The following is a 24,642-nucleotide window of genomic DNA, read 5'->3' on the forward strand; positions in this document are numbered from 1 at the left end:
GCCAGAACCCTGGAAAGCATTATAAATGGAGGAAAAGCGTAATTGACCATCTGTGACCAATCCTAAAGAAAGGCATCGGAGGCCAAATCCGAAGGATCCGGACGCCAACTGAAAAAGAGAGGTAACTGAGCGAGAGGCAAAGAGGTCTATACCGAAGGGGCCCCATTTGTGAAGGATGGACTGAAAAACCGAGGGATGAAGTTTCCAGTCGCTGTAATCCCTGAGGAAATGGGAGTGCCAATCTGCCGTTTGATTGAGGAATCCCGGGAGATATTCCGCTGAGAGAGATATCTTGTTGCGCAGACAATATTCCCAGAGACTTTTTGCTAGGTCGGCTAATGGTTTTGATCTGGTTCCTCCCAGATGGTTTATGTAACGAACAACCAAAACATTGTCCATCCGGAGGAGGATGGTACACCGCACCTTGTCTTTTGCCATGCTCTTGATTGCAAAGGAGCCCGCAAGCATCTCTAAATAGTTGATGTGCAATCTGGACTCCCTTAACGACCATGTACCGCCAGTCGAGACTGGACCACACCGGGTGGCCGCAATCCGTCAGACTTGCATCAGACTCTAACACAAGATCTGGGGCTGAAGGAAAGATAGCTCTGCCGTTCCAGGCATCTAAATGGTCTATCCATCACTGGAGTTCTAGGCGGGACTCTTGATCTAGGGAAATTAGTTCCGAATAGGCAAGCCCTTTCCTGAGATGACGAATCTTTAGTCGCTGGAGTGCACGATAATGCAGAGGACCGGGAAATATGGCCTGAATTGAAGAGGCCAAGAGGCCTACAATCCTGGCCAGAGATCTTAGCGAAATTTGGGATCTGCGAAGAGTCCGTAAGATCTCCGACTTGATGGACTGTACTTTCTTTTGAGGAAGATGGAGAGTGGAAGAAGAAGAATCTATTTCGAATCCTAGGAATTCTATCCTTTGAGAAGTAATAGTGCTTGACTTTTCCCTGTTGACTAGAAAACCCAACTGGGAAAGAAGGGAACAAGTTACTTGTAAATGGGACTGCAGAGTGTCGTGGTTCTGATGTAAGATCAGAATATCGTCCAAATAAATACGAAATTTCCTAGCTATCGTGAAGGAAAGTTTCAATTCTATTAAGGACACGGAGGCGAGGATTATGCAGATCTTTCTTCACTTTTTATTAAACAGCAAGTTCAAAGTCAAACAAAACATGAACAAAAAACTACAAGTTCCATGAGCCCGCCGCCATGGTAACGAGTATCCAATGAGGTGCACTCCTTCATGTTGGTATAAATATCCCGAAATGCGTCACACTTCCTCGACTTCACTGCGGAAGGAATCCTGGTAGAGTCAATTGGTTGTAGTTTCGAAACCTACAAAAGAGGTATAATTAGATGCTAATCCAATAGAACACAGAAACATACCGAAGGCAATAAAGTCATGAACCGTAACATACATTTAAATATAAAATGTAAATACATCTGAATCAAGTGCTGCCTAATGTAAATTAGAATATGAGCAGAATAACAATAAATAAAGGTATAAACGCAAGTATACTACCTTGCTACGCAGATAGATGTAATCGGGAGGGAACATACCAGCGTAATGTATGTGGGTGGGATAATCCTCGCCTCCGTGTCCTTAATAGAATTGAAACTTTCCTTCACGATAGCTAGGAAATTTCGTATTCTATCACAGGACCGGAGGCGAGGATTATGCAAGTTCAAAGCTTACTCACCACTAGTGCGGCTGCTTCATGAATTGGTTTAAAGTAAAACTTCTTAAAAGTAGAATCTGAAGACCAATCAGCAGCATGCATGATGTCCTCTAATCCGCCCCCCACTTGAATGGCTTTGGAAGCCATAGCTCCCCGAGTAGAATGGGCGCCAAAAACTTGAATATCTATTCCTGCCTCAGAGAGAATCCATCAAATCCATCTGGCAATGGAAGGAGAAGAAACCGCCATGAACGGTCTCTTTATAGAAATCAACAATTGATTCTCACCTGGAGGTCTACAAGAACTGGTCACTTCCTCATAGACTTTGAGACATCTAAACACAGATAGTTTCGGGGAATCAGGAAAAGCGGGATAGGATACCGACCTGGTATTAGTCTTTGTCCTCCTTGCAATAGTAAACGTGACTCCTTCTGGAGTAAAGACTCGAGCGGAAACATCCAGTGCTCTGATATCTGACACTCGCTTACAGGAAAAGAGGCAGAGAAGCATGGCTAATTTGGCCGACAATTCTTTCGTCGACAAATACTGGTTGTCCCGCCAAGAGGATAAAAGATTAAGAACTAAGTCCACATCCCAGAGCTCCGAATATCTGGGTTGTGGAGGTCTGGAGAGTCTAATACCCTTAAGAAGTTTACATATCCAGGGATGCTCCCCGATCGGGAGATTGTTCAGGGGAGGGTGGCCCGCGGAGATGGCCGAACGAAAAGAATTGATAGTGCGATACGCCTAGCCGGATTTTGCTAATTCTGCAAGGAAATTGATGATGTCGGTAATACTGGCCCCCATGGGATCGCAGTGTTTGCCCACACACCAACGAGACCATCTATTCCATGCTGATCTATAACGTTTGCATGTACCAGGGGCCCAGGCCTGTGCGATGAAGTTATTAGCTTCCTGCGAAAGTCGGTTGTCTTGCCAACGATGCCGGAAATCTTCCAAGCTATGAGGGAAAGATGACCTAGAAGGACTAGAGGGTGACAGAAACCCGACGGATCCAGGAGTATTGAGGGAAAATCCGGGAGGCGAAGAGGACATTCGCACAAGAGTTCCAGCAGAGTCGGGAACCACGCCTGTGACCTCCACCAGGGGGTTATTAGAATCACCGTCGCCTCTTGGCGGCGAACTTGAGCAGCAACCCACGGGATAAGAAGAAACGGGGGAAAAGCATAACCCTGAAGGGTCCCCCAATGTTGGAGAAACGCATCTACTGCCGCCGCTCCCGGATCCGGACGCCAGCTGAAGTATAGGGGAAGCTGAGCATTCCAACGAGACGCAAAGAGATCCACTGAGCAGGGACCCCAACGATCCATGATCGCCTGAAAAACCGAGTGATGTAGTCGCCAATCGCTGGGATCCTGGAGAAACCGAGAATTCCAGTCTGCCCAGATATTCTGGGATCCCGGAAGATACTCTGCTGTGACTGAGATTTGGTGTTGAAGGCAAAAATGCCAAAAATCTTTCGCTAGTTCCGCTAGGGCTCTTGATCTTGTCCCCCCTAGACGATTTATGTATTGTACTGCCGATACATTGTCCATCCGTAGAACTACACATGAGACTTTGTCTCTCGTGAGAGATTTGATCGCAAATGATCCCGCCAGGAGCTCCAGGCAGTTGATATGCATGGTTAGTACCTGCGGGGTACAGCGACCCCCGAACGAGATGTCCCCGCAACGAGCCCCCCATCCCTGGCGACTGGCGTCTGACTCGATCACCAGATCCGGGGCTGCTCCAAAAATGGCCCTGCCATTCCATGCCTCCATGTGGTCCAGCCACCAAAACAACTCCGTCCTTGCCTCCTGAGACAGGGAGATCAGCTCGGAGTACGTCACCCCTCGGCGAAGGTGAAACGCTTTCAAGCGTTGCAGGGCTTTGTAGTGTAGGGGACCAGGAAAAATGGCCTGAATCGAAGAGGAAAGCAGGCCGACCACTCTGGCTAACTGACGTAGTGAAATCTGGTCTCGTCGAAGGACTTTTCTCAGTTCCTTCTTTATCTTGGAAATCTTCGTCGTCGGGAGACTGAGAGACGCCGATCGGGAATCCACTAGAAACCCTAGGAAGATTAAAGATTGTGCTTTTATCCAAAGCTGAAAAAGTAGCCACAAATTTTCCTAACTCTTTCACAAAAGGGACGCCAAATAAATTGCCTTGGGCAACAGCCCCTGCCTCTGAGTTAGACAGTTCCCCTAACTTGGGGTCGATTTTGATCAATAAAGACCTGCGTCTTTCTGCAGAGATGGCACAGTTCGCGTTGCCCCGGAGACAAACAGCTCTCTGAGCCCATCCTGCTATGATGTCTGTCTGAAGGAGAGTGTTTGCTTGCTTGGCACGCTCCGCTAATTGAATAATCTGTGTGAGGGGACCTAACACATCAAGAAGTTTATCTTGGCATGCCCTCCAGGAGCGATCAATCCCTTTTTTTGGGATCCTTGGTATACTTGGCAAAAAACGTACACATTTTAGGGTCAATGTCAGGCGTAAAAGCGACCTTATCCGATAAAGACGGGCGTGGGCACTCCGCCCGTAGACGAGCTCGCACCTCTTTGTCCAGAGGTTGCCTAATTTTGCTGGCGACATATTCAGCTACCTTGTGGTCTGGACGTCACTCCGAGGAACGCGGATGGTAGATACCCTCCGGTTCAAACATATCGGAGTCAGAATCGCCGTGATCCGAAGGATCTGATAGGGTAGCACCAGGACGCCAAGGGCGACCTGAGTCGTCATCCAAAGATGATGAGTCCTCATCTGAACCTCCCATGAAGCCTTTAGGGGATCCCAAATCAGGGTTCCATAGGTGGTGAAGCATGTCACCCATTACCCCGGGCAAACGGCCCTCCCGGGAGGGTAAGCGCTTATGCGCGCGCGCACTCTTGGGGTTGGATAAAAACTCACCATCCTCCAGGTGCCCCGCGTCGCGCTTGCGCATTTTCCTGGGAGCCGAAAGGGTAGAGGAATCACCCTCCGCTCCCGTCACACCAAACATGCCCGTACCCCTGGACACCTGTTCAGTAAGTTTAGCTACAGTATCCCTAAGAGGGGCTAAAGCGTGAGAAATAGCCTGTGAAAATAAAGCGTCCACCCCAGGGGGAAGGGTACGATGAGAGGGACCCTCACCTGGGGACATGTTGGTAAAAGGTTCATTCACTTGAGAGGATTGCATAATGAGGACTGGACAGAGTATACACCCAACAAAAATATATATAATATATAGGGTAAATCCCTACCCTCTCTGTCACTCAAGTAAAGTCAAGAAATAATGCCTTCCCAATGGGATAATCCTTACCCAAACGGGTGTCACAGGTAGGGAAAAAACTGCACCAGAGGCACGAAAACGTGCTACTGAGGTAAAAACCCTCAATTCTTAAAGAAAATAACAAACGCGAGGTGCGAGCGCCGAGAGCTGAGAGTAACACGCTCTCTGACGCTGAAAAACGCAGCGCGCGCGCCCTCTGGTGGGTCCGACGCGTATTTAAACATGCCGAGGGCGAAACAGAAAAATGAAACGCTCGAGCGGAAACGTCTGTTCCGGACCGCTCGTAGCAACGAACGTTGCTATAACAATTAAATACACGGAAAACACAATTGAAGCAGTAACTCGAGCCAACAAACAAACTTCTAACCGGAGGCAGAAAAAGGCACTTATCTGACTCGCAGCAGTGAAGAAAGAGGAAGTGTGACGCATTTCGGGATATTTATACCAACATGAAGGAGTGCACCTCATTGGATACTCGTTACCATGGCGGCGGGCTCATGGAACTTGTAGTTTTTTGTTCATGTTTTGTTTGACTTTGAACTTGCTGTTTAATAAAAAGTGAAGAAAGATCTGCATAATCCTCGCCTCCGGTCCTGTGATAGAATCAGAAGTCTGATGCCTAAAGACCTGAGATGCACTGTCACCGGTTTTAACAGTTTTGTGAAGCACCAAGGTGCTGACGATAGGCCGAACGGACGGGAAGAAACCTGGTAAGTCTGACCAAGCCATTGAAATTGGAGATATTTGCGATGACTTGAGTAAATGGGAACTGAAAGGTACGCATCCTGAAGATCTAAGCGCACCATAAAATCCAAGGGAAGAAGAATCTCTCTCAAATGAAGAATTGTCTCCATTTTGAAATGCCGATACACGACAAATTGGTTGAAGTTTTTTAGATTCATGACTGGTCTGAACTTTTTGTTCTTCTTTTGCACCTAAACGAGCAAGCTGAGAAACCCGGAAGGATCCGGAGACGACAGTTGAATGGCCTGTTTTGAGAGGAGAGAACGAACTTCCTCCAACACAAGACAAGACATCTCTGTTGAGAATATTAGAGGTGGAGGAAAATAAACCTGGTGAGGTTCTGAATAAAACTCTATTCGGTAGCCTTGGATCGTATTTAGAATCCAAGGATCAGCAGTGAGGGATTGCCATTTCTGAATGAAAAAACTAAGCCTACCCCCAATTGGAGGAGGGCCATAAATAGGGCTTACCTTGTGTGTTGTTGGCGGATCTGAAACCACGTTGTCCACGACCCCTGTAACCACTGGGGTTTGTAGGATTGGTATCCGTAGTTGGCATAATTGGAGCCTCTGGGTCCCTGGGGATGCACGGACCGGCCGGTAAAGCGGCCCCTGCCTGTACCGGCCCTGGCGAAAACCCGTTGTTTGAACACCTTCTTAATATTCTGTTGCGCTTTATCGATTGATGAAAAAGTAGAGACAACTTTCCCAAATCCTTAATGAAAGAGTCTCCGAAGAGACGGCCCTCAGCTTTAACCCCCAGATCCATGGAGGCCAGATTGGAAAGCTTTGGATCTAATTTGAGTAGTAATCATTTTCTCATCTCATGGGTAATGGCAGCGTTGGCATTACCCAAGAGACAGAAGCCCTTTGAGTCCACAGAGAAAGCTCGGAAGGGTCGATATCAGCATTCTCCATTTTTGCTGACTACGCCAAATCAAGAATCCGGGCCAAAGGTCCCACTAGATCAAGAGGTTTATCCTGGCAATTTGACCAGGCTTTGTCCATCCCTTTACGTGGATCTTTACCGAATTTCGAGAAAAAGGTCAACAAGGGTTGGTCAATCACTGGGGTTGTCGTCATGCTGGAGAAAAGGGAAGGTCTAGGACACTCTGACCTCAGCTTGGCTCTCGTTTGTTTGTCCAGTGGAAGCCTCAACCTGGAAGCAATATATTGACCCACCTGTGCAGCAGGGGTCCACTCCGTAGAATTAGGATGGTGGATAAACGAGGGATCAAACATGGGGTTACCGTCTGAATCCAACACCACTTTTGCTGAAAAAGATCATTCACCTCCAACTTAGGCTTTTTTGGGGTGAAAGCCTGAGACAACGAACCCCAGCAGTCAGAATCGTCATCCAGATCATCGATGTCCTCGACATCATCATCTGTATCTGATATGTGTGATATCACAATCTGTTTTGGTGCTGACATAATATTTTTTGTCTTAGATTTACGTTTCCCATAACTGCTCTTAGAGCTCCCCTCCTGGGAAGTAGGCCTGGGAGGAACTTCATCCTCATTCATGGGTGAAGAAACTTCACTAACCAGAAAAGCGCAATCTTTTTGAATAGACAAATCCTTGTGTTTTCTTTTTCTGCTATCCCCGCAGATTGGGCCATAAAGGATTTGTACACCATATTTTGTACAGAGCTTTCAATATTTTTTGACATCTTGTTCATAGTGGCTGAAACAGCCTTGGTCACAGCCTCATCAATAAAGGCTCCAATTTCCTTGTTGTCTGAGAAATTAGGGAAAGAATCTTGTCTTTCCATGTTGAAAAACTGCAGGAGACCAACAAAAAACAAAACAGTCAAATATCAAGAGCCAAACCCCAGGTGAAAGGGTTAAATTTCTAGGCAGGGATTGTCCAGTCTATAAACACGCCCCCAGAGGTGTGGCCAAGTGTCAAAGCAGTCTTCAGAAACTGCAGCCACGGAAAGCCGGTAATTTGGAGTTGCCCGTGAGGAAAGCAGGTCGCACGGAGGTGAGAAACGCTAGCTTTGAGCGTAAACACACTCCAAACGGCAAGGCTAACATAACGGAAGTTGCTTGTGCGGAGTGCGACCGTTGGAATCTCTGTGAGGCAGCAGAAGCTGCCTCAGACGCGCGCAAGTGCAGCGCGCATACGGTAAAATACATAAACTTGAAAATGAACAAAGGCACGAAAACGCTGAGTGCCTAGGAAACTAAACCGGGAAGAAAAACATGGTTAGACAAGGAAGCGCCACACTATGAACACACAACAAAGTGAAAAAACACATTATAATAACATAACAGAAGAGGAATGAAATAAAGACCTTACTTATCTTGACTGGTCGCAATCAAGCTCAGTGATTACATGTCTCCGACTATTGTGATTGGTGTGTTATTTGATTACGTTTTTTTCTCCCATTGGCTTCTTCTGCTCCAAGCCTGCTGGGAGTTGTAGTTCTTGACTGCTGCTATTTAAATTAAAGCAAGTTAGAGAACCATAATAGGAGCCTCCGTGCTTGACATAAAATGTGGTGTAGGTACCTTATGTGGACAAAAAGTTATGAGGGCCTAAGCGCGAACTGCCCCAAATAGCCCAAGAAAAGCTTGCCACCTGAGGGGGTAAAAGGCCTGGCAGCGAAGGGGTTAAAAAACTGGACTATCCGGGCAAAACCAGGACATCTCGTCACCCTATATATATATAAGGTGTCTGTTCTATTTGGTTGAGTGAGAACGGACAATGACATTTTAGGATCTATCATGGGAGATGTAGTTTTATTTTAATCTGTTTTCTGATTGGCCGGTGTGTTTACACTAAAAGAGAAGCATAGCTCGAGTCTCCGGTCCTACGGCATGAAGTACTTCCGCATTGAAAAGCGAAAATGACTGAAAGGCGAACACCGCTGTCATTACTGGCATGTCAGTCAGTCAGTCAAATGCGTGTTGTTGCACAGTTGTGTACTTAATAAGCGACAACAAATAGCTGTAAACAACAAACACGAGTGTGTAAAATACATATATTATGCTAATAATCCCGTTCCAACTATTTTACCTACGTCGTCCGCTGCGCTCAGCTTTTTGCTTCCGTGCAACTAATTCCCCACAAAATATGGCTTCTTAATCTACTCATCGTTTCATCTCGTTGGTCGCTGCAGAGTAGCGAATATAATACTTCGTCGGCCCCACCAAACTGCAGCAGAAAACGTTGTTATTGTCCTTCTTTCGTATCCATAACAATTTAACCGTTTGGGACCCACAGAACTAAATGGAAACCCTGGAATAGAACGCAGTGTTTCGAACGTTTCGTTAGCTCGCTGGTCTGTCTTCGCTTTCTATTTCAGTCCATGGCAGGCGTCTTTCTTTCAGCTCCCTTCTTCCGTGTGTGAGTAGTGTTTCTTCCATCTTCAGTACACCTGCCGGTCTGCCCTTCCCATTAGCCCCCGCCCTGGCTGTCAAACCTCTGGTAGCGGAAGCAGCTACCGGCGCTGGGTCCTGGGGAAGAGCGGCGGGAGGTGTCACGTACCAGAGCCTGTGAAAGATATTCGCATCAATGGAGCTCGCTCACAGTTTACTGCTCAATGAAGAGGCGTTGGTTCAAATCCCTGAACCAAAAAAGCCAGTTTTTGTCTTCGAATGGCTTCGTTTTTTGGATAAGGTCATTGTTGCTGCCAACAAGACAGATGTTAAAGAAAAACAAAAGAAGCTGGTTGAGCAGCTGACTGGGCTGATCGGCAGCTCTCCTGGGCCGCCGACAAGAAAACTGTTAGCCGAAAATCTTGCAACGCTGTACAGTATTGGAGACACGTTTACTGTATTTCAAACCCTGGACAAGTGCAACGAGATAATCAAGAGTAAGGATGACACCGCAGCCTACCTGCCGACCAAGCTGGCTGCAGTGGCATGCGTTGGTGCTTTTTACGGAAAAATGGGCCGAATGTTGGGAAGCACTTTTCCAGAAACAATTAATAATCTCTTAAAGTCTCTAAAAAGCGCAGAGTCCCAGGGTCGTAGCGAGATATTGCACAGCCTGCAGAAAGTCCTGAGTGGCCTGGGCGGTGCTGCTGCGTCCTATCACCGTGACATCTACAAGCATGCCCGCTCCCTCCTGACGGACAGGTCCATGGCGGTGCGATGTGCAGTGGCCAAGTGCTTGCTCGAGTTACAGAACGAAGCTGTATTCATGTGGACAGCAGAGCTTGAAAACGTGGCAACCCTCTGCTTCAAAGCTTTAGAGAATTCCAATTATGGTGTACGCGTTGCAGTATCCAAGCTCTTGGGAACAGTCATGGCGACCGCCTTAATGCCAAAGCAAGCAACAGTAATGCGACAGAACATAAAGAGAGCAACGTTAGAAGAAGTGTTGGAGCTGCTAGCCACTGGGTTCCTGAGAGGGGGCTCGGGGTTCCTAAAGAGCGGAGGCGAGATGTTAAAAGGCGGCGCATCCATCAGCCGAGAAGTTCGAGTTGGAGTCACCCAGGCCTACGTTGTTTTTGTCACAACTTTAGGCGGACAATGGCTCGAGCGCAACTTTGCAATACTTCTGTCCCATGTGTTGGAACTTGTTTCCCATCCCAGGGCAACTCAGACTCACGTAGAGGCTGTGTACTCACGAAGATGCGTTTCTTTCATCCTGAGAGCTACGGTAGGCAGTTTGTTAGGAGAGAAAGCCCAGATTGCTGCTGCCAAGGAGATCTGCCAGGCCATCGGTAAACAAATGAGGTCAGTTGAAGCTGTGGTAAATGATGCCAACAATGAAAATAAGACTGGAACTTCTGATGTGGCATCAAGTCAGCATGTCATGGTTTGTGCGCTTCAAGAGCTGGGCAGCCTGGTTCAGAGTCTGAATGCCACAGCATCCCCTCTCATTCAAGAACCTTCTGTAGGTCTTCTGGAGACTGTAACCTCTGTCCTCCTTCATCCAAGCATGGCTGCTCGACTTGCTGCTGCATGGTGTATGCGCTGTGTTGCTGTGGCATTGCCTTTCCAACTTACACCGCTGTTGGATAGATGTGCTGAAAGAATTAACAATCTAAAGACCTCGCCTGAAGCTGTTAGTGGGTACAGTTTTGCAATGGCTGCTCTGCTAGGCGGTGTATACCAGTGCCCTCTGGGTATCCCTCATGCTAAGGGAAAAGTCCTAGTTAGTATTGCTGAAGATCTGTTGCGCACTGCTTTGCAGAATAGCAGGATGTCATTGCAGCGCACCCAAGCTGGGTGGCTCTTACTTGGTGCACTAATGACTTTGGGTCCATCAGTTGTGCGTTACCATCTCCCTAAAATGCTTTTGTTGTGGAGAAATGTCTTTCCCCGTTCCATAAAAGAGCTTGAGGCAGAAAAGGCACAAGGAGACTCTTTCACATGGCAAGTGACACTTGAAGGGCGGGCTGGAGCGCTTTGTGCAATGAGAAGTTTTGTTGCCCACTGCCCTGAACTCCTTACCGAGGATGTGATAAGGAAACTTATGACGCCTATCGAGTGTGCAATGACAATGTTATCTCACATTCCCTCAGTGATCAAAGCCCATGGTGCTCACTTAAAAGCTAGCGCTGCTATGGTCCGCCTTAGACTTTACGATATTCTGGCCTTGCTACCACCTAAAACATATGAGGGGTCCTTTAATACACTTCTCCGTGAGCTTGTTGCAGAATTTACATTAACAGACAACTCGGCCAACACCACCACATCCCTTCTCCGGTCTCTTTGCCACTACGATGACAGCGTCCTGCTTGGTTCCTGGTTGCAAGAAACTGACCATAAATCGATTGAAGATCAGCTACAACCAAACAGCGCATCTGGCAGCGGTGCATTAGAGCATGACCCCTCCTCAATCTATTTACGTATTCCTTCTGGAGAAGCTGTACCTGGTCCTCTTCCACTTGGAGTATCTGTCATTGATGCCTCTGTGGCCCTCTTTGGGGTGGTATTCCCTCATGTTTCTTTCAAGCATAGACTTCAGATGCTGGATCATTTTGCAGAGTGCGTCAAACAAGCTAAAGGTGTGCGTCAACAGGCAGTACAGCTCAATATCTTTACTGCTGTCCTCAGTGCATTAAAGGGACTGGCAGAAAACAAAAGCACATTGGGACCGGAGGAAGTTCGCAAGTCTGCCTTGACCCTGGTCATGGGTGCATTGGATAACTCCAATCCCATTTTGAGATGTGCAGCTGGAGAAGCTCTTGGCAGAATGGCACAGGTTGTCGGAGAAGCAACATTTATTGCAAGAATGGCTCAGTACAGCTTTGACAAGTTAAAGTCTGCACGGGATGTTGTGTCCAGGACTGGCCATTCTTTGGCGTTGGGCTGTTTGCATCGATATGTTGGTGGAATTGGCTCTGGGCAGCATCTGAAGACAAGTGTTAGCATTCTCTTGGCATTGGCACAAGATGGAACCTCTCCTGAAGTTCAGACCTGGTCTCTCCATTCTCTTGCCCTGATAGTAGACTCCAGTGGACCAATGTACCGTGGGTATGTAGAGCCAACTTTATCTTTGGTCCTCAACCTGCTTTTGACTGTTCCCCCTTCACACACAGAAGTACACCAGTGTCTTGGAAGATGTCTAGGCGCTATAATTACCACAGTGGGGCCCGAACTGCAAGGTAATAGTACAACGATTTCAACAATCCGCTCTTCGTGTTTAGTGGGTTGTGCAATTATGCAGGACCATTCGGACTCTCTTGTTCAGGCAGCTGCAATCTCTTGCCTTCAGCAGCTCCACATGTTTGCACCGCGACATGTCAACTTATCCAGCTTGGTTCCCACTCTGTGTGTCCATCTGTGTAGTTCACATTTACTACTGCGCCGAGCTGCTGTTGCTTGTCTGCGGCAGCTTGCACAGAGAGAAGCTGCAGAAGTTTGTGAATATGCTATGAGCCTAGCCAAGAATGCACAAGACAAAGACAACAGCACCATAAAAATAAATATAACAGATACTGGGCTTGAAGGCGTCCTTTTTGGAATGTTAGATCGTGAGACCGATCGCAAGCTGTGTTCTGACATTCACGATACACTGGGCCACATGCTTTCATCTCTTGCAGTCGACAAACTGTCACATTGGTTATTGCTGTGCAAGGATGTATTAGCAGCCACAAGCGATGTTAGTTCTGCAGCCCCAGTGACAGGAGGCAGGGATGAAGAATCTGAGAAGAAGGATGAAATGGACGATGACTCCATGTTCACCACATTGGGGGATGATGATAAATCCAAGCCATCTGTTGCTCCTCGATGGGCCACACGTGTGTTTGCTGCTGAATGTCTGTGTCGCATTATCACTCTTTGTGAGACTAGCAACCAGCCTCATTTTGATCTGGCAAATGCCCGTTCGGCCAAGCTCAAAAATCAAAAAAGCGACCTGCTAGTGCTCCATCTCTCTGACTTGATCCGTATGGCCTTTATGGCGTCAACTGATCACAGCAACCAGTTGCGGATGGCAGGCCTTCAAGCACTGGAGGACATCATAAAAAAATTTGCTTCTGTACCGGAGCCAGAATTTCCAGGGCATGTCATATTGGAGCAGTACCAGGCTAATGTTGGTGCTGCACTCCGACCAGCATTTTCTCAAGACACACCCTCAGACATAACTGCAAAAGCCTGTCAGGTGTGCAGTGCATGGATTGGAAGTGGAGTTGTCAGTGACCTCAATGATCTCCGACGTGTTCACAATTTACTTGTCTCCTCACTGGATAAGGTCCAAGCAGGAAAAGGTTCCTCAAGTCAGCTTTACAGGGAGAGTGCTGCAACAATGGAAAAACTGTCTGTTTTAAAAGCCTGGGCAGAGGTTTATGTTGTGGCGATGAAAACCAAAAAAGAGGCCGAAGCAACTCCAAAAAGTTCCCGCTTGAGCGCAGATGATGAGGATGAATATGCCTATGGCACTGTGGATGAGCTCCCCCCAGACAGCTTGATAACACTTGTTCAACCTGAGTTACCATCACTTAGCGGCCTCTGGCTTGCCGCCCTCAAAGATTATGCACTTCTGACTCTGCCTCCCGAATTTGCAAGTCAGCTTCCACCAGAAGGTGGAGCTTTCTACACTCCAGAGACCATTGATACTGCCAGGTTACATTATCAGAATTCTTGGGCTCCTATACTACACGCTATGGCGCTTTGGCTTAATACTGCTGGGTTTAATACCCCAGAGTCAACAGAAAAAGCAGAAAGTGCACATAACCAGACAACACAGGTTGTATCGAACCAAACATCCGGAAGTGCCCCAACAGCAAAGTCTCTGCCAGAGTTAACTAAAGAAAACATGCATTTAATTTTGGGTGTCAGTATACAATTCTTCTGTAGTCCTAGACCTGAAGAACCTATAGAACATGTCACAGCATGTCTTCAGGCACTAGATACATTGCTTGATTCCCCTTATGCCCGAGCACATATCGCCGAAGATTATCTTGTTAGTGTTGAACTTTTGAATGTATTACATCGTCTTTTACTTACTTGGGACCCACCACTGGTTCAACTGCTTGTGACTGGTGTTGTTCGACAGATTGTACAGGCATCTATGGATTATTCTCGAGCAAAACGAAATGTTTCAGGCGAAGATGGCTCAAAGGAAAAAGATACTAGCATGTTGGAAAGGGAAGGTGACGACAGTGGTAGCATTGTCCCTGGAAAGTCTCTAGTCTTTGCAGCAATGGAGTTATTAATGTTTATTCTGGTGCGACATTTGCCTCATCTCAGCATAAAAATGTCAGAGACTCCCAATCACATGTCCAGCAAACCACAACAGCTGCCAGAGGAAAGTGCTCGCCTTGTGGCTGCCTCCGTTACCATCCTTTCTGACTTGCCAGCACTTTGTCCCCCAGCGGGATGCATGACCATATTACCAACAATTCTGTATTTAACAACACAAGTACTAAAAGAGACAGCAGTAAAATGTGTGGATGGCCAGGTTCCATTACCAGTCAGTGCTGCTTTGCAGGGCCTGAAAAATATTGTCTCTTCACCACTGGCCAGGACAGACAAAACTCAAAAGCAGTGGACCAGCCTTATACGCAGCGCTTTAGCATCCATCCTAGAATATTCTGAGCCAAGTGACTCCAGTTCTGTTGATGAAGTTACCATGCTAACAGCAATCGTCCTCTTCCTTTGGTCTGCAAGCACAGAAGTAATAGGTGTTCAATCCCTACAAAATGGATGCTTGACCAGATTTAAAAATGCTCTAAATTCTAGTGACCCCTGGGTTCAAGCCAAAAGTTACCAGCTACTGCTTTCTGTTTTTCAGCATTCAAATCGTGCTCTCTCAACACCATACATACATTCATTGGCACCGATTATGGTTGAGAACCTGAAAGCTGTAGAAAATAATAAACCAACCTGCAGCGCTGAGCTATTGGCAGTCCAGGAAGGAATTAAAGTCCTTGAAACATTAGTTTCTCTGACAGAAGAACAAAATCGAGTCCAGTTACTTGCTCTGCTAGTCCCAACATTAATCTCTTATTTACTGAATGATAAACTTTTTTCTTCAGCCTCTGCAGCATCAAAAGATCTCCACGAGCTTGCACTTCAGAACCTTATGAGAATTGGCCCCCTTTATTCCCAAGCTTTCAAGACAATAATGGGCGCTGCACCAGACCTAAAAGCACGTCTAGAGGCTGCCATCAGAGCAAGCCAGGCCAACAAGGCAAAAATGGCAGCGAGGCAACCCCCACCAACAATTAACGCTGCCCCAACGATTAAACTCAAAACAAGTTTCTTTTGAACTGTTTTCTTTGTGTCTGAACTGAAGAATACGCATTCCAGTAAGCTGTAGAGAGTGCTATATATTGACAATAAAAATGAATCCCTGAGAAGGTATTGAGAATTCATGTTCAGAAAATGCATCTCTGCGATGCAAGCTAAAAAGGCATTGTTGGCCTCTAAATTACGGAGCAAAGAAAGAAACCTGCTGCATATTTTATTCTTTTAAACTTAAATTGGGCTCAGGTAGCCTTGGGTACTCATATTTAATTGAAAAGCTTTGACGGGTTTTAGGTTTATTGCACACTACATTATTTCCCCCATTATTTTGTATAACGGTCACAATACTTGTTTAAGTGCCTGTGTTGACAGTTGTATTAACTAAACATATATGGTTTCATAGATAAAATAGTGGGCTACCATGTTGGCCAGACTGAAAAGCTGTTTTTGCTTTTAATGGGTAAAAACAGAGTCTTGCAAGGATGATATTTTGATTAAGTTAACACCTTTCCAGTTGATAGCTTTCAGAACTGCATGTGTTCCTTCATGAAACAGTGATCTTACAACTCTAACCTAGAGACAATTACACTATTAATCATGTGAAATGGAAGTGTTACAATATGTGACGTTGCTAGGTCCAAGAAAGACGGGAAAGTTTTAATGACTTTGTGCAATTGTCACGTGAGAAACAATAAGCTCCAAGAAAACAGTTGTCATATTGTGACCACCCTTGTCTTACAATTGACATGTTACTAGTTGTATTCGTAAAAAATACAAGACAAATGTATGCAGTAATTTAGCAATTGTGACTGAGTGACAAACCAATTTTCATTTGCTTAGTAGAAAAAAAAGAGGAAACAGTGGATTGATTTACGTGTGGCCCAATTTGTTTGCATATCACTGGTGGATATGGCAGCAGGATTTGGTCCTTTGCGGGCTCAGAGTGGGCAATGAGGCATGAATTCTTTCTCCGTATAAGCTATTTTCCAGTTTGTGACTTAATGATTCCTTTTAGTCATTCCAAGTGCAAAACAGACGGTTGTAGATGGCAGCTACAGGAACATGGAACATTTCCCCTTTTGTATTTGTTTTTATAGAAGGATCTTTCTGTTTAATGTAGTGCCTTTACTCATCTGCTCAGCCACAATTCTCGGATTGCAGCCATGATTTGAGCATTCTCTCCTAAAAGCGCGGCTGCTCTTTTTGTGCTATGTCAAAGTACGTCTGTTCATATTGCTTGCCAGCACACAGTGGCATAGTCTGTGTGTTGAATATTATTGCTTGAGTTCTGTATGGAGCTGGAAAAGTCTGTGGGTTTGTAGAACATCGGTGTCTTTTTTTTTGTTTTTTTGTGTTCATTATTCTAGTGATGGTGTTGAAAAAATGAATTTTCTTAGGATGTTCGCAGTTTACTGTCACCATTTTCCCAGTGTAAATGTCATTTTCAAAGGGAATGTAACTGCAGTTTAATGAATTCATTAATTGACTAGTTTCCTCTATGGATATAATCTTTGTTCTGGGAATACTTTACATGCTGTTGATATTTTTTCAGGGGACATTTCCAACCATAGTTGCTGCTATTGCTTTTTCGAAAAAGGGCCAAGTGTCATGGCGTCAGAGAAATCCTGAATAAAGCTAGACTTTTTCTTTGCCAAGTTGGTATATTTAAGGTGTGCTTGTAGACAGATGCTTTTGTCAAGTTTAAGTTCACAAGATGCAGGTGCTCTGAGTTTCTGTTCTTGGTTCTGGCTCACATTATGTTGTTTGCCCACAGTGAGGTGTGTCATGTCAATCAGTCCCTTTTCGATTTTGTTGATTCAGTTCTCTTTTAGTTGGGTATTCTATTTTTCTAAAATTGATTATTGTGTTCTTTTCTGGGATTGACAATGTCCATTATGACTGCTACTATTGGCATGGTGGTTAATTGTGCGTTGGGTACTTTTCAGTGACTGTATATTAATCTTTCAAGCGTTGTTGAGATGTACATTTGTGTTTTAGCTGTTTTATCTAGCATTCTTAGTATTGCTCTGGATCAGAACTTTCTGTTTACCGATCTTTCTGTGTGGTGCAGCGAAGGTATTGGTTACAGACATTTGCCTCATATTTAAAAGCAACCTCTTGAATATAGTATATGTAAATTTCTATCATTTTTATTGTGTATGGTAAATATCTGATACATTTATAGATCAATGTAAAAAAAGGTATCTCCAGTACGCCTTCAGTCTCTGTTTCTTTTCTTTGAAGGTCCCAGCTGGGGAAGCCGTTCTTCTGTCTTCAACACTGTATCTCCATCACTTTTCTTATCAATCCTTCCTTTTTTAGAGGCCCCAACAGGAGCAGTCTTCAATCTTTCCTCATTTTAATTTATACTGGCTGTCTTTCTGTTTCTATTCTGGCAGCAGATAAAAGCCACATTTCTAGAAATTCCGTTATTCTGTTTTTTGAGAGCCCACATTTTCCGTTGTGCCTCCAGGCAGGGGTAGTCAGCCCCTTATCTGCATTACTGTATTTCGCAGTCTTGTAATGAAATTGCAGCTAGCATACTCACATAGTGAATGAATCCAGTGGCTTGCTCAAGACCAGGTGAAGCTGACTGAAGTTGCAGGTTATACATTTTATATTATGTACAATTATGAAATGTAGAAATGCTAGAAGACCCGAGTCATTTTGGGGTTCTTTACTTAGGCTGCATATAAACTTTCAAGTTCATTCAGTTCGTAATTTATTTTCATTTTGCTATGCGCCTGGTCCGAAAGGTAAATATTTTGGTAAATGATGTCAGTCTGAAAAAAAATAAAATGTATTGGGAACACTATGTACACCCCTTTGATGGAGGGATGATCACTGTATATGGTGTGTGTGTGTGTGTGTGTGTTTGTGTCTTGACAGGATCTCGGAACCACATCTTGCACTCAAGGGAATGTTTTCAAAGTCGGTGCAGGGGGACAAGGAGCATTCTCAATTTCACCCAGCAATCTGGTGACCAGAGTCAAAGCTTCCCTTAAATTGCATTTGTAAAATTTAATGTTGGCACAGATAAACCTAAAATGTATAATATTTTTTAGGTATCAGAATAATAGTCATAAGCGTAAATTGAATGAAAGCAATGGATGAAAATTAATGGGAATTCATAAACAGTTAAAAAAAGAATAATATATCTTTAACGCTGAAGCTTCTAGTCAAACTGAATTTGTCATGTAAATGATAAGAACATAAGGTCGATGATCCTGCTGGAAATTTATCTTTTCAGGGATTTGGAATCCATGTGACTTGCAGAGGCAACCTAAAGGTTATCAGATACTCATCAAGGAAGGAACAAAAGCTGTAAAATGCTATTCTCAAAAGCTTCTTTACTGAAGACGAAGTTCTTTGTCTTCCTCTCTCCACTCATCGCTCCCTGATAAAGCATGTTAGAAGTAAGGCCGGTGTTTCCAGGCACTCACATAACGGGTATAGCCAAGGGAGTGCAAGCTCTCTGCACATTTAGGTTCAGTAAAGTACAGACAACATTAATGCAAGTAACACGAAAAGCAGGGAAATGCTGACTGCATTGTGGAAGCACCACTCGCTCACAGAACCGGTGAAGCACAGCCAGCAAGAGGGCTAGCTTAACACAGAACATTTTAAGAACACATGAGTGCTAGCTTTTTGCTGAGCTGGCTGCAAACCTGACACCCACTCTCCCTTTATGTCTGCATCGTCGTCCTATTAGCAGACCTGGAGGAGTTCAGACTTGAGGCCACAGGGTTTTCCTTTCATTTGACAAACAAGGTTTTTATTCTGAAAACTATCTTTTCTTGTATTCAGTACATTTTTCTTGGTGGTTGAAATGTTTGTCCATGATACCCATGTGTCACAGGTACTTGGAAAGCCAGTAGACCAAGTCTTTATGATGTGAGTGCCAAGCTGTTGGCATTGCCCATGCTTGTTTTTAAAACACTGTTTAAAAAAGACACAAAATAATTCTGAAGAATCAACATTAAATCCAATATTTTCAGCTCTTATAAATGTCATGGTTTATTTTTCAAATACCTTTTATTCAGGGAATTGAACCAATTTAAAAAGAAGAAGGCAGTGTGAGAATTGAAAGGAAAACACTTGACAAGACCTATTTATTTTCCACAGGACTCAAAACTGAAAAAATGTTCCAGGCATTTGATCTCTCTCCTTAGCCCACGGAGCAGATTTCTGGGCCTTCAGGAGAAGAAAACCTCTCATTTTCAGTCACGCTAAGCACACTTCTGCCTTAAGCGCCAGCTGGGAGTGCAATAGCTGAACCCTCTTCAGGTGGCATGAATGCCATGATATATAAAAGTCTGTGCTTTCCTGTAAAATGTGCAAAGCATGAGATAACGCAAAAACAGTGCTTAAAAAGTCTGTTCTTTAGCCATATGCTGACAAAAATATACCTGTTGCTGTGCTTTTACAGACATGATTGGAGGGGTGGGGAGCAACACTGAGAGCCGGCTGCAGGTATTTGAAGGAGAAAGGAGCACATGAGTGAGAGAGCAAAAACAACTCTTGTAGAGTGCTGAATGAAAAGGCAAAAAAGTAGTTCATTGAATGCAAGCAGGGGTAGAAAAGAAGATCCAATCAAAAGAATGGTATAGAATCTCTGTTCAGCAGAAGTAGTAAACCTAAGAAGAGAAAGGAAAGCCATCAAAGAAGAAGCAAGCCAATTAGAATGACAAGAAAGCCAACCAGTGTTAAGCAGTGGGCTGGCACACAGCCCACTTTATTTTTTGGTATGGCCCACAAGAGATCTTACAACAACAGACAGCTAAAAACATAATAAGTTCTAGGTTATTCGCGGAGGTTTATTTATAATCTGCAGGTCACAAGTTATTGCCCTGCTAAGTAGTTCAATTCATTATGCACTTGCTGCAAACACCTACTTGCAATCCGCAAGCCATGAGTGTGAATCTTTGGAGGGCCAATGAAACCTTCAATCTTCAAAGGTAATTAACACGAATAGCATTATGTTAGGTTGTAAGTAACACCTATTAAGTGTTGAAAATAATTTTTCTTATATTGTGTGCTATGTAAATGGCCGTTATCAGTATACTTAAACGCAAACACTTGTTTACACATGAACGAGTACCATACATATCATATGCGTTGAAGAGGCGTGCACATTTCTTTGTGTTTTTTTAAAGCAAGTTGTTACAAATCATGCAGCAGTCAACTGTGTTATACTTTTTTGCTTTTCTGGTATAAATACGGACATTTTCTTGTGTATTTTTGATGCTCTCAGGTGGCTTGCTGAGGTGTGATGGTATCTACAGGTGCAGATATCCATCATCTATATCTGGATCTATTCTTAAGAAATGGGCATCGACCCCTCACTTGCTTTTGTTTCACAAACCGCTGGTCTCTTTTGTAGTGAAATGATTTCCCCAAGACCCTATGGAGAGACTGAAATTGGGACAGAAGAGCTGAAATGTGGGTGACTGGATTTAGCAGTAAAAATACGGTCAAATCAGTATAAATCGGGAACAGTGGCTACTGTTGAAACAAAACAGATTTTAGCAGCTAAGTTCTAGGGCAGGACAGGATAGAACACAGGTGAGGATCAATAACGGTGAGGGTGTGGAGAAGGAGATGAACACCCAGATAAACCGGAGGAGGAAAGCAGATATTGGGTTTAAGAGTTACAAGGGACAGGACACTCACAGGATATACACCAACCCCTTCAAGGCCACATAGATCCTCACTATTGTGAAGAAACTCAACGTGGACTCTGACAACTATTTATCCATCACAAATCGGTTATTCTGGGTAAACTCAAAAAGGCAGTTGTAGTGGAGAAGATTGGAGGTTCAAATAGAAATCCATGAAAGTGCTCTTCACGCACAGGTGGTTTAGAAAGACAAATCCTTTATTTTAGTTCCACGGCAGGCACAAGCGTCCTCTCAGATACAGAGTCAGGATACCAGTCCCCATCGAGGACGCTAGAACCTTGAGAGAGGATTCCACAGTGAAGTAACATTATTCTAACTGCCTTCCAGTTACAAATGTAAATAGCACAGTAAAAATGAACATCAAAGAACAAGAAAATATTACAGTATATCACAGAACATAATAGCATGCCCATATTACATCATCTCACCCCCCTTAAAAAAACAAAGATAACAACAGTGAAATTACCCCAAATAAAGATAAACTTCAATAAATGGAAAAATAAAATCAACCCATGATAAAAATCATTAAATTTGGATGGGATTTTAACAAGTCTGTCACTTGTGTAATGTCAACACATTCATTATGATGAGATCTTTCCATATTGTGAGTGGTACAGCTCTCCAAGCTCAGCTCATCGTTTCCTGCTTGATTAGTTGACAGATCATCAAAAAGCATTCCATCGGAACCGGAATCCTCATCTCTGCCAGAATAGACTTGTCTGAAAATCTCAGCCTGTGAAATTGAAATAGGTACAACACTGTTCCTATTCCACCATCCTTTACCCTCTAGCAAAACTGATGCTTTTGTTACTTTAATCACTTTAACAGGTAAAGAAAATTTCGATTCTCCATTGGAGATTCTCTGTGGATTTTTTAATCAATACCCAATCATGCACATTAATTTCAGAACTTTTGACTTTCTTCCTGGCATCATAATTGCACTTCTGTATCTTTTGCTTTTCAAAAACTTTGTGTTGTAACTCATTCAATTTCAACTCAGAATTCTCAAATTTGCCAACTAAAGAATCAGCCAACCAGGATGGTAAGAGTTTGGATCTGGATTCCCTTCCTCTGAGGAGTAAAAAAAAAAACGGAAATTCCTGTAGTAGAATGTGGTGTATTTGACTATGCCCAAATCTTCTCTTTGAGGAAATCAGTAACATTAAGATTAGCTGCCAAAGCAGTTTGAATCCCTTCATTCAAAATACGGTTGGCTCTCTCTACTAAACCATTAGATGCTGGACTATACAAGGCTACTCGTGAATGTTTAATGTTGAACTTTTCCATGAAGGTTCCCATTTTATTTTAAAGTAAAGTGTACACCATTGTCAGTAAGTATAACTGATGGTGGAACTTCCAATAAGAAAAGAAATTACAGCATATGTATCAGCATTCTCTACAAATGAATAGTAAATCTATTTGGAAAAGTAGTCTATGGCAACAATTAAATATTTCATGTCCCTAGGTAATAGATGGAAAGGTCCTGAAAAATCGATGGCAATTCTTTTTCAAGCCTTACTCGGAAAAGGCACTGTATGTAGAGGTTTTGTGTTACATTTCCAATGTTTGTCTGACAGTACGCAGAATGGACATTTATCAACAAAATCTGAAACATGTTTATCTAGATTTGGCCACCAGTATTTTTCCTTTAGTCTCTTGCAAGTGGCTGAAACACCAAGATGACCTTCATGTGCAGATTTAATCAATCTAGGTCTTAAATCAGAGGGGGGAATACAGACAGAACCCCTCATATAGATGCCATTCTCACAGGACAATTCAGTAGCTAACTGACAATAAGTGCGTATTTCACCACTATATTTCTTTTTGTTGGGCCAACCATGTTTGATGTGATACAAGACCTGTGACAATGTTACATCTTTGGACATTGCTAAATACCAGTCTTGCTCAGAAAAATACCTTCAGACGCAGAAACAACATCTAACACTCCCACTACACATTCTGTATACTCATCCTTACAAGCATTTTGGGAATATGGTAGTGGCAAACGTGACAAACAATCTGCACGAACATTTTTCCCACCAGACACATACGTCACTTCTAGATTATACTCCTGTAATTTTGAAAATAAACGCACAAGCCTGGCAGACACTATTCCGAATCCATTACCATTCAAAAGAATCACAAGAGGCTTGTGATCAGTATAAATAGCACAAGTGCCCCAAATGTACGTTCTGGATCTTTGGACTGCCCAAACACAGGCTAGAGCTTCTCTTTCTATGATGCTATAGTTACTTTCAGCCACTGAAAGAGCTCTGGATGCAAATGCAACAGTGTTTTCTTGTCCATTAACCCATTGTCCAAAAACTGCTCCAAGACCGTTAAGACTAGCATCCACTGTTACAAAAGACTCTGCCAAAGGTATATAAGATTTCAAAGCTGGGGCAGACAAAACAACTTGTTTGATGCATTTAAAAGCATCATTGGATTGGTCATTCCAAATGAATTTATTTCCTTTTTTCAATAATGGCCTAAGTGGTTGTACCATCAAGGCATATCCATTGACAAACCTTGAATAGTATTCACAAAGCCCAAGAAATGAACGTAATTCATCCTTATTAGTAGGAGAAGGAGCATTTTTTATCGCCTCCAAATTGCACTGCTTCAGTTTTATGCCCTCAGCAGATATGGTATGGCCTAAGTACTCCACACTTTATACCAAAAACTTGAATTTTTTCGCTTTTAATGGTCATTCCACAGTCTTGAAGAATGGTTATCAAGAATTTGTCTATGCTCATCCAGGCTTTCAGTATGAACCAAAATGTCATCTTGGATAGCACATACATTACTTAAATGACCAATTAACAAATCCATCATCTTTTGGAAGACACTTGCTGCTGAGGCTAAACCAAAAAGTAATCTTAGATATTTAAAAGCACCATACGGGGTAACAAATGTAGTAAGTTCTTGAGATCTCTTACTAAGTGGAATTCGATGATATGCAGAATGTAAATCTATAGTAGAAAAAAACTTTGATTTGCCCAGAGTGGATATCAGTTCTTGGATGTGTGGAAGTGGGTGACAATCCACTAATAAGTTCTTATTGAGAAATCTGGGGTCAACACATAGTCCTAGGTCACCATTTATTTTCAGTCAAAACAGTAGGTGAAACCCATTCTGAGGAGTCAGTAGGGGCTATGATGCCATCTAACAACAATTTATCAAGCAAAACTTTCAACTGTTCTCTAACAGATATAGGAACCGGTCTCACTTTGTGCGAAACAGGAATGGCTCCCTCCTTAAGTCTTATGCAGTGCTCAAAATCTTTCACTGTCCTAGCACCACAATAATACTTGGAAACTTTGTGGTAAAGTATTCTGTCACTGCATCAGTGGACATTACAGATAGTACAGAATCTTCCATCCCACACTTAGGAACGTCACCTAACATTATGGGAATATCATGTCCAGGACGTAGCACAATACCTAATCTGGCTAAATCTTTCCATCCCATAATGTCTCTTCCATTCACAGCTACATAGACTTTAGTAATGATGCACCCTCCTAAAATTACCAGAGTAGTACAAAAACAAAAAAAAAAAACAAATCAATATTGTGATCCCCAAAAGCTTTGGGATTGATG

At 43.7% G+C, this 24,642-nt stretch overlaps 1 protein-coding gene and 1 long non-coding RNA gene across 2 annotated transcripts; one reads left to right on the top strand and one right to left on the bottom strand.

Annotated features, from left to right (window-relative positions):
* Positions 1-1,131: 1,131 nt before the first annotated feature.
* On the bottom strand, positions 1,132-8,712 carry LOC138260198 (uncharacterized). Its single transcript, XR_011198833.1, has 2 exons — positions 8,013-8,712; positions 1,132-1,350 (listed from the first exon to the last, which is right to left on the bottom strand). It is a non-coding gene; the product is annotated as an uncharacterized lncRNA (long non-coding RNA).
* A 391-nt stretch (positions 8,713-9,103) lies between these two features.
* HEATR5B (HEAT repeat containing 5B) lies at positions 9,104-18,180 on the top strand. Its single transcript, XM_069208456.1, has one exon. The coding sequence runs from the start codon at positions 9,231-9,233 to the stop codon at positions 15,381-15,383; it is 6,153 nt and encodes a 2,050-aa protein (XP_069064557.1). The 5' UTR covers positions 9,104-9,230; the 3' UTR covers positions 15,384-18,180.
* The last annotated feature ends 6,462 nt before the right edge of the window (positions 18,181-24,642 follow it).

The sequence above is a fragment of the Pleurodeles waltl genome, chromosome 9 (assembly GCF_031143425.1).
Source record: "Pleurodeles waltl isolate 20211129_DDA chromosome 9, aPleWal1.hap1.20221129, whole genome shotgun sequence".
NCBI lineage: Eukaryota > Metazoa > Chordata > Amphibia > Caudata > Salamandridae > Pleurodeles > Pleurodeles waltl.

Coding starts and splice junctions, on each gene's coding strand:
- HEATR5B (XM_069208456.1), top strand. CDS start 9,231: ATGGAGCTCGCTCACAGTTTACTGCTCAATGAAGAGGCGTTGGTTCAA.